This window comes from Belonocnema kinseyi, chromosome 7, assembly GCF_010883055.1.
Source record: "Belonocnema kinseyi isolate 2016_QV_RU_SX_M_011 chromosome 7, B_treatae_v1, whole genome shotgun sequence".
Taxonomy (NCBI): Eukaryota; Metazoa; Arthropoda; class Insecta; order Hymenoptera; family Cynipidae; genus Belonocnema; species Belonocnema kinseyi.
In genome coordinates this window covers 129,644,221-129,655,353 of record NC_046663.1, presented here as the reverse complement: position 1 = coordinate 129,655,353, position 11,133 = coordinate 129,644,221, and the positions used below count along the sequence as shown (strand labels likewise).

The following is an 11,133-nucleotide window of genomic DNA, read 5'->3' as shown; positions in this document are numbered from 1 at the left end:
AAGTGGTGGGGGCGCTTTTTTCGAAAATGTTTAAGGACTTGTGGCACACTTAAATACCTGTATTACCGACCTCACTTTATCAGTTCACTGAATTTTTTAAAACTGAATTGCTTTTTTGTAAAGAAAATATAAGACTTAAACTTTGGAAAATGTATCAGAATACCATAAATTAGGTTTATGTACTTCATTTGAGTAGGAATTTTGCTAAAAATTATTTTCAAAGAAATTTAACCTAGGACCATTTTTTGGCATACTTTATTTGTAACTTTAAAATTTGTTTAACCTCAGAAGTTTTTTTATATTTAAAATAACTGCGAAATGTAAAAAAGCGTACATAAACGTAATTTACTGTGGGCGCTTGCATTTTTTGAGAGTTTGAGGCCGAAATTTTACATATAAAAAAAAGTCTTCAGTTCAACAAATTTCAAGGTAAAAACAAAATATGTCAAAAAAAGGTCTCAGTTTTAATTTCCATTAAAATAATTTTTGGCGAAATCCCTAGTTAAATGAAACAAAAAAACCTACTCAGTAGGCACATCATTTGGCGATATCTTTCGATATCATTACGACATCTTCACGTCATCTTTGCGACAACTTTACGACATCATATGTCCATCATATGACCGAAGGAACCTAAAAAGAAATTACCTTAAAGACCTCACTGCGTCCCCCTTCGGTTCCTTCTTAAAAAACTCAAAAAAACAGAAAGATCAACTTTTAAATGGTTAAAATTCAGATTCTACGTAAAATTTCCATTAGAAACTCACGGAGTAATCGCAATACTTTTTATTGCAGCGTTAAAAGCTTTAAAAAAATAACTGTCATTTACATGGGCCAAAGGCGCCTTCAAGTGCATCTTCTTTTAGTAGCAGTTAAAAAGCGTTCCTTCGGTAACTTTAAGAATTTTGTCTGGGTGTTAGCGCCACGCAGTGGAAACCCCAGACAACAACGCTGCGATACAAGTTAGAGAGGAGTTTATTTTTAAACTTCGCGCGCAACATACTACTTGATCTAGTATGGATGCGCTTGGAGTCACTTCAGCAGAAGTCAATGACATTTTTTTACATTTATAAAGCTGCAAAAAAATTATTGCGATTACTCCGTGAGTTCCTAATAAAAAATTTAACGTAGAATCCGAATTTCAACAGTTTAAAAGTTGATCTTGCTGTTCTTTTGAGCTTTTAAACAGGAAGCGAATGGGGACCCAATGGGGTCTTTATGGGTACTTTGTAGAGGGTCCATTCGGTTCCTTCGGTCCGCTAGGGCTGTTGCACGCGAAATTTAAAAATAAAATTCTCTCACTTGCATCGAAACGCTGTTATCTGATGTTTCCATTGCGTGGCGCTAGCATCCACACAAAATTATTATAATTACCGACGGAACGCTCATTAACTGCTACTAAAAGAAGATGAACTTGAAGCCGCCTTCGGCCCTTGCAAATGACGGGTACTTTATTTTTAAAGTTTTTAACGCTGCAAACAAAAGTATAGCGATTACTCCGTAAGTTTCTAATGCAAATTTTAACGTGGAATCCGAATTTCAAAAATGTTATAGTTGATCTTGCTGTTTTTTTTTTTAGCTTTTTAAGAAGGAATCGAAGGGGGACTCAGTAGGGTCTTTAAGGGTACTTTCCCAGGAAAGAAGAAACGATTGGCCGCGTTTCATTCGTATTTCAAGTCGTATGAAATGTGTATCTTAAAGAGGAATGGCAGATTGCTGACGATTAGGTTAGAGGTACCAGTGAATTGGAAAAGTGATTATTTTACGATTCACCAAGAAATATTTCGTTATCGACTAAAAAACGACGGTTAATCGTAATAATACTATTGGGATCCGTTGCGCTTCAATACGCCATCTATTTTTTAAATGCGGCCAAAATGTCAACTCGCGAAATCAGACAGGATTTTGAAGATGCATTTTCATTTGAGCTTAACAACAATTTTTTAATCATTTCGCATAGTTTAAACTACTAAGTGGATGAAAACACAATTTATCTTAAAACTGTTTCTGTCAACGAAAATCATTATTTTAGTATATTATATGTTTAAACAGATTATAAGCTTCAATTAACTTACCTTGACATAAAAGTGAACTTAAAATAAATTTTGATTAATTTATGCATGGAAAATTTACTATCTGAAAAATTATAACCTAAAAGTTACCTTAGAATTCATATTTAGTTTCTGATCGTCTATAATTAATATTTTTTGCATATTTTGAACGAAATATTTTACTACATGCATCAACCAAAGTTAATTTCAGCTTATGGTGTGTTAAAACTGATATGATATAGTAAAACAATTATTTTCATGACAAAAACAGTTTTAACAGAAAAGCAGTAATTTTTTGTATTCACTTATTGTTCTAAAATAGTAAAAACACGAATTGAACATAATTTATTTTTTGAGGTTATGTTTTCCTATTCAGAATGTCTTAAAACTATAAAGCGAGTAAATCTCCGAATGTGGCTTGGCAGATTTAAGTAAGTTCAAATAGCTGATCAATTCAAAGAGTCTTAAAAACAATTGAACCCTACCGAAAAGAATCTTTGAATATATACTAAAAATTCTTTAGGTCAAAGAAGCTCAGAGAAATTCTCCGCAGACATTCAGGTAGATATTTTTAAAGGTCCACAAAGCTCGTTTCAATGGTCAGAAGGCTTTAAAATATCCTTTCCGAAATTGAAATAAGAATGCGATCATAAATAAGAAGCAGAAGGCTATCTCAATAGAGTAGCCGACACTCAAGGGTCTTTTGTTAAGTTTTAGGATTAAAATTTAGAAGTAGATTTTTTTAATTTCATAGTTAACAGCCTAAAACATAATAATTCGGAATCTACGGGTTTCGATGACTTCAGATATCTAACTTTTTTTTTAATGCTTAAAATAGGAATTAATAGAACGTTTCTCGTAAATGGAATGAGATACGCCAAAAAGACAACATTTTTTAATTCAACCAGAAAATTGTATATCAGTATATAAGTTATAATTATAAATAAGTATAATGAGAAAATTCATCAATTAAAAAAAGTGTTAATAATTTGAAGAGAAATTTAAAAAGGGAGAGCGGATTAGCCACGACCAACTACTGTAAATAACTCTACCCGCCCGGTACGTGACGAATACAAAAGGAACATTATATTACCGTCGCACCACTCTTAAAAGGACCAATAAAAGGATCTTGAAAAGGACCCAAATCTCTCAAACTATCTCCGAGACTATTTTGTTTCAAATCGACATTGTTTATAGACTCAAATGGGCCAAGCTATTTCGCTAAAGAAAACTCAGAGATTTCTTTCGGGAGGGTATTCGTTGGAAAATTAACTTTTTTTGTCAAAACTTCATATTTTTGGTATATATTTAACTACTTGGTTAAAAATTAAACTATTTTTAAAAAATATAACTTTTTCGTAGAAAATCAGTTTTCTTGTTAGCAAATCATTTTCTTGCTAGAAAATTCATCTTTTGGGTTGTATGTGGTTTGTGATTTAGGCTATTTCACAACCACAACATTTATAAAACTAATTCATAGTAAACTAATATTACATTTAATTAATAAAACGAATGCACTTCGCTTTGTTTTATTTAGAGAATTGAGATCAATTGAAAATAGGAATAGCGAATTCAAACTGCAAGAGTCAAAACGAATTTACAGAAATCGTAGATCGAAAAAGACAAACTTTTTGACTGCAAATAAAAATTGAACAATTAAGAATGATTTGTTCGCGGTTCCTAAAATTTATAGATTCTAGAAGACACAAATGTTGTCATTTAAAGTTGCGAAAACTGATCTGCAAATTAAAACACTCAAAGTGTAATCATTTTTAATCTTAAACTTTTAAAATTAAAGCTCTAAATTTGTTATTCAAATGGTCGAAGATTTACGCATATAAAATGTAAAGTTCTAACACTTTGTGGTGGAAAATGTCGTATTTTCGGTCAAAAATGCAATTGGTCGAAAGATAGTCTTTTTTTGTGGAAAATTGAAGTGTTTTGTTAAAAATCTGTCTTTTTTCAAAAATAATTTATGATTTTAAATGGTTTCCTAAAGTTTCGAAACATAACATTCAAGATTTCAAAGCAACATTGTTCATGTTGACAAGTTCACAACATATTAGAAATAATTTTAGTAAGTTGAAGGGATACATAGAATTAAGCAAAATTGATATTTTTAAACATTTTTAATCAAAAATTGAGATCTATTTTTTAGTTAATTCTCTATTTATTAATTATTGAAGAGTTATTACAGAAAACCTCTATAAATATTAGTTGTTTTAATAATAAATGAATTTTACATTGACTATGTTATAAGCAGATGTGATTATAACTTAACTGTAATAATAAGAGATTAACATATTTTTTTGTAATCATTCTTTAATAACTAAAAATTTCAGTTAATGCTAATACCGAAGAAATTAAAAATTATGTCTCAGAATTGTTTATCAATTAGAATACCAAAAAAGTTGACCAAAGATATGTTTCTCAAAACTAACAACTGTCATGTTAACCACATTATTGACTATTACACTATATGTGTAAATATATTGTATGAATAATTAACTAAAGAGGGACACTATCGTGCGCCGAAATGTCTTAAACAATTGTAATCTAACTTAGTTAATTTTTACTCGGCACCACACAGTAAGAAAAGGACCAATTTTGTTGCAGAGAATTTTGCTGCAACGATCATTTGACTCTCGAGATCATAATGATCTGTCCATTTAGTTCAATTTGATTTGATTTGACGGCCGCCAGTTCTTGGCGCTGGTGTGATAACGACAGAACCTAAAAATTTTATCTACTGCACGTAAGTGACAACTACACTTAACAGGTGATATTTTCTAATATCAGATTTCATTACTTTTTCAACTTTTTCATTGCACTGAACGATCAGAAACCATGAAAAGCTTGCATATGAGCTAAAGTACTCTAAGAACGTCAGCCATCTTGGTTTGACTTTATACATGATCCCGAATCAGACCATTATAATCTCAAAAGTCGATCATTTACTCTGGCCGATCCAAATGCTCTTGAATTCGGTATCATTTTTGTTGCATATAAAAATGACATTGATTTCGGTATCATTTTGAACACTTTTTTTTACTGTGCATACATTTTTATAAATAGAGTTGAAACAGATCCGAACTTTAAGGAATTACAGCACTGTATGGTTTAGTGCTTTTATTTATTGAATTTAGAAAAAAACTTGAAAAACGAAACTCCAAAAAATATGTTTTTAAAAATCAGTGTGATCGGCTCATTATAATTATAGAACAAAGTAATAAAAAGAGGGAAAAGAGAGAGACAGTAGAGTCAATCGTTGTTGCCGTTCTCTTTATAGACTATAATGTATATAGACATGCCTTATATAAATAAAAATATACTTTATAATTTGAATTTATAAATAAAATGTAAAAATTTTGTTTAAAAATAAATGAACTATTTTCCCTTTAAACACTCGATAATCTTTGTAAAACTTAATTTTTTCCATATAAGTGTCTTAAAAAAATAGTTTTAATATATTAAGAACTATATAGCGACATAATAAAATGATTACAATTATTATTAATTACAAAGATATTACAGAAACAAAGTTTTGTTGCATGCATTTGGTCCATTGTTTTCCCCTCAGCTTTCACCGATGAAGTGAAGTTAGGTGATGGTTGAAGTGAAAATACCTAACATGTTATTACAAAATATTTTAAAATCTAACAAATTTGCGAAACGTTATTTGAAATGTATTCTAATGGGAGGGGCATTTTTAAACCCCTTGAGCGGAGTTCGTGCTCATCAAAACTACCTACTTTTGACCCGAGGGGAATTTAGGATTTGTATTCGGAGGGTGGTTGACCGCGAGCGGAGTTCGTGTGCGCCCGAAAAGGACCCAAATCTCTCAAACTATCTCCGAGACTATTTTGTTTCAAATCGACTTCGTTTATAGACTTAAATGGGCCAGGCTATTTCGCTAAAGAAAACTCAGAGATTTCTTTCGGTAGGGGAATGTAACTTTGTCAATCTGGACCTTTAAGACACACATTTCAAAGCGCTCTAGTTCAATCGTTCCTTTTTTCCTGGGTTGTAGAGGCTCCTTTCGGTTCTATTGTAAAGTTGTCTTCAAGACGTCGCTAAATTTTGTGCCTAATACTGGGTAGTTTATGGTATTCTGATACATTTTCAGAAGTTCCAGTCTGATATTTTACTTAGAAGAAAAAGTTCTTAAGTTTAAAGAAAATTTAGTAAGCTGAAAACTTGTGGTCTTTAATATAGGTATTTGAGTCTGCCCTACCGATAGAAATCTCTGAGTTTTCTCTAGCGAAATAGCCTGGCCCATTTGAGTCTATAAGCAGAGTTGATTTGAAACAATTTGGTCTGAGAGATAGTCTGAGAGTTTTGGGTCCTTTTGAAGGTCCTTTTAAGAGTGGTGCGACGGTAACATAATGCTCCTTTTGTATTCGTCACGTACCGGGCGGGCAGAGTTATTTACAGTAGTTGGCCGTTGCTAATCCGACTCTCCCTTTTTAAATTTCTCTTCAAATTATTAACACTTTTTTTTTATTCAATGAATTTTCTCATTATAATTATTTATAATTATACCTTATATGCTAATATACAATTTTCTAGTTGAATTAAAAAATGTTGTCTTTTTTTGGCGTATCTCACTCCATTTACGAAAAACGTCGTATTAATTCCAATTTTAAGCATTTCAAAAAAAGTTAGATATCTGAAATCATCGAAACCATTAGATTCCGAATTATTATGGCTTAGGCTGTTACAAAAAAATGTACTTCTAAATTTCAATCCGAAAACTTAACTAAGCCCTACCGAAAGAAATCTCAGAGTTTTCTTTAGCGAAATAGCTTGGTCCATTTGAGTGTATAAACAAAGTCGATTTAAAACAAAATAGTCTCGGAGATAGTTTGAGAGATTTGGGTCCTTTTCAAGATCCTTTTAGTGGTCGTTTTAAGAGTGGTGCGGCGGTAATATAATGTTCCTTTTGTATTCGTCACGTACCGGGCGGGCAGAGTTATTTACAGTAGTTGGTCGTGGCTAATCCGCTCTCCCTTTTTAAATTTCTCTTCAAATTATTAACACTTTTTTTTAATTGATGAATTTTCTCATTATACTTATTTATAATTATAACTTATATACTGATATACAATTTTCTAGTTGAATTCAAAAATGTTGTCTTTTTTGGCGTATCTCATTCCATTTACGAGAAACGTTCTATTAGTTCCAATTTTAAGCATTCAAAAAAAAATTAGATATCTGAAGTCATCGAAACCCGTAGATTCCGAATTATTATGTTTTAGGCTGTTAACTATAAAATTAAAAAGAAATTTACTTCTAAATTTTAATCCGAAAGCTTAAGAAAGGACCCTTGAGTGTCGGCTACTCTATTGAGATAGCCTCTCTGCTTGTTATTTATGATCGTATTCTTATTTCAATTTTGGAAAGGATATTTTAAAGCCTTAAGACTATTTCAACGAGCTTCCTGGACCTTTAAAAATATCTACCTGAGTGCCTGCGGAGAATTTCTCTGAGCTTCTTTGACCTAAAGAATTTTTAGTATATACTCAAAGATTCTATTCGGTAGGGAGGACCCTTGAGTGCCGGCTACGCTATTGATATAGCCCCTCTGCTTGTTATTTATGATCGTTTTTCTATTTCAATTTCGGAAAGGACATTTTAAAGGCTTTAAAACATTTAAAAGAACTACCTGGACCTTTGAATATATCTACCTGAGTGCCTGCGGAGAACTTCTCTGAGCTTCTCTGACCCTAGAGAATCTTTAGAATATACTCAGAGATTTCTTTCGGTAGGGTGTTACATGTGCTTCAATGAAATTATGTGTTTCGTACTAATTTTTTATGTATTTTGCGTATTTTTTGAAGAAAAATGGAAAATTTTGGATTTTCATTAAAATTTCCACTATTTTGTTAATTTTTTTGACAATTTTCAGCCGATTTTAACAGAATATGGAATCGCCAAAAAAATCAGGAAAGAAAAGTTAAATATCTTTACTTGTTAAAAAATTACATCTTTCTAAAAAAAATTGCACATTTAAAAAAATGTGTTCAAATTTTTTACAACCTGTTCAAAAATTTTGTAATTCTAAAAAGGATACTTCACACCAAATTTCATGATTGTGTGATAATTTGAGAAAAAATTTAAATACCTTCAGTGAACCGCTCGGAGTATAGTAAACAACACTAAATAGCATCGAAGGGTACGGTACTGTGGACGCCTGCTTTTCTCCTCTGTATATCACAGTATACTTGTTGATACCGCATAATACCTTCTCAGACTTTAGGATGCGTATTAGATGCTTGTGTTCGAAGGTTGGAAGCAACTTGAATATAACCTGTAAAGCTGAAGGTAACCTTTTTAAATATAAATAAGTCATACATAATTATTATTTCTTGAGTGTTTTCTATTTAAATAGCTGAAATACCTCCAAAGTAACGGCGCACCTAATTCTAATATGCTTTGGTTTCGTTGCAAATGCAAGCACCTAGTCTGGAAAAAGTAACATCAAACCTGACTAGGAAAAAATGATAAAGTTATAATCACATGTTAAACAAACAAAAATTATAACTTTATTTAAAACAATGTTCATTTCAGCTATTTTCAAACAAATTAAATTTTTTCTTTGTGGTAATGAAAAATTGTCCTCTACATTTCAGGATCTACATATTAAATATATTTTAAGTTTTAAATTTTCTACTGGATTTTGCAGTAAATGCGAAAAGTACTGCTTAAAATAAAAGCCCATGCTATGCTGTGTCCAGTTTCAATTATAGACGGAAACTAGGTCGGATTATTATTAAAATCCTAACAGGAATGAGTGAAATTGAGACGAAATTATTATTGCATCCAGAAGCAATATGTGTCAGAGAAACAAAAAGTAGTATTGAAGCAAATACACGAGATGATTATGAAAATGACTGGTGGGCGAGTGACAGTAGATCAAGCACGGGGTCTTATTATTCCGATAACGAGAGGTAATGTATATTTCAGTTGTTATTAACAAATATCTAATAAATCATTGATCAATAATTAGGTTTGCATTGCTTTTGCCTACCGATATAAATCTCAGAGTATTCTCAAGCGAAATAACCTGGCCCATTTGAGCCTATAAGCAGGGTCGATTTGAATGATTTAGTCTCAAAAATAGTCAGATAGATTTGGGTCCTTTTCACGGTCCTTTTAGTGGTCCTTTTAAGAGTGATCTCTACCGATAGAAATCTCTGAGTATATTCTAAAGATTCTCTAGGGTCAGAGAAGCTCTGAGAAATTCTCCGCAGGCACGCAGGTAGGTATATTAAAAGGTCCAGGTAGCTCATTTAAATATTTTAAAGGCTTTAAAATAACCTTTCCGAAATTGGAATAAAAATACGATCATAAATAACAAGCAGAGAGGCTGAAATTGAAATAAGAATTCGAACATAAAGAACAAGCAGAGAGGCTTTATCAATAGAGTAGCCGACACTCAAGGGTCCTTTGTTAAGCTTTCGGATTAAAAGTTAGAAGTAGATTTTTTAAATTTCATATTTAACAGTCTAAAACATAATAATTCTGAATCTACGGGTTTCGATGATTTCAGATATCTAACTTTTTTTTTAAATGCTTAAAATTGCCATTAATACGTCGTTTCTCGTAAATGGAATGAGATACGCCAAAAAAGACAACATTTTTGAATCCAACTAGAAAATTTTATATTAGTATATAGGTTATAATTATAAATAAGTATAATGAGAAAATTCATTAATTAAAAAGAAAGTGTTAATAATTTGAAGAGAAATTTAAAAAGGGAGAGTCGGATTAGCGACGGCCAACTACTGTAAATAACTGCCCGCCCGGTACATGCCAGATACAAAAGGAACAGTATATTACCGTCGCACTAAATCTTTTTGCAAGAAAGTTTTCTCTATTGTTTAGTTTCGTTTTGAAAAATGTTACATACGTTTTCAAAGCAATCATCTATTTATTTATGATATTTAAAAACAATAAATACGTGCTAACTTGTGTAAATGTCAAATTTCTATCTGCTAGGAATTTCAGATTTTGACCGCCGCTGGCGCTGCCTGTCATATCCGGTTAATATCAAGGTCATTTCCGTTCCCAATAATGTTCCTTTTGTATTAGTCACATACCGGGCGGGCAGAGTTATTTACTAATAGGATTCTATATAAGGATCCTAGAAGTGACCTAAATAGGATCCTATATAGGGTTACTTATATAGGTCAGTGTTGGTGCCACCTATAGGAAATGAAACAGCTTTCTGCATAGGATGCTTTATAGAATCCTACATGATTCTATGGTAAGGGTATGGGTTCCTTCTTCCTACGTTAGAATCCATATAAGACCCTCTACAGGTTCCTATTACTAGGCAATCGCAAAGTCAAAAATAACTACGGCGTAGCTGTATCTGCTGTAGGAAACTACTGCGCAACACTTCCCGTTCATCATCTATCCTATATAGGTCACCAATAGGATTCTATATAGTGTCCTATGCAGGAAGCTGTTTTATTTCCTATAGGTGGATCCTATACTGACTTATATAGGTATTTGCAAGAGGGATTCCATTTACGAGAAACGTTGTAGTAATACCAATTTTAAGCATTAAAAGAAAAAGTTAGATATCTGAAATCATCGAAACCCGTAGATTTTGAATTATTATGTTTTAGATCCGAAAGCTTAATAAAGGACCCTTGAGTGTCGGCTACTCTATTGATATAGCCTCTCTGCTTGTTATTTATGATCGAATTCTTATTTCAATTTCAGCCTCTCTGCTTGTTATTCATGATCGTATTTTTATTTAAATTTCGGAAAGAACATTTCAAAAACTTTAAAACATTTAAAGGATCTATCTGGACCTTTCAAGATATCTACCTGAGTGCCTGAGGAGTATTTCTCAGAGCTTCTCAGAGCCTTGAGAATCTTTAGCATATACTCTGAGATTTCTGTCGGTAGTGTATTTACGGTAACACAAAATTAATGTTTTATATACTAAAAGGCAGGGTTGATATAGTAGTCTTTTGTCACTTACTTATGAAAAATTTACTGTGGTCACTTTTTTTTAATGAAAAGGTAACTTTAGTTACGTTCCTTAAAAAATTTGATACTAATTTTA

General features: G+C 31.9%; 1 protein-coding gene across 5 annotated transcripts in view; it reads left to right on the top strand.

The window, feature by feature from the left end:
* Positions 1–8,245: 8,245 nt before the first annotated feature.
* Positions 8,246–11,133, top strand: part of LOC117176187 (protein inturned) — a 270,462-nt gene continuing 267,574 nt past the window's right edge. For all 5 annotated transcript variants that reach the window (XM_033366290.1, XM_033366294.1, XM_033366291.1 and 2 more), the window contains exons 1-2: positions 8,246–8,375; positions 8,684–9,001. In XM_033366290.1, the coding sequence (XP_033222181.1) occupies positions 8,841–9,001 (161 nt within the window). In that variant the 5' untranslated portion in view covers positions 8,246–8,375; positions 8,684–8,840. The remainder of the gene's footprint in view (positions 8,376–8,683; positions 9,002–11,133) is intronic.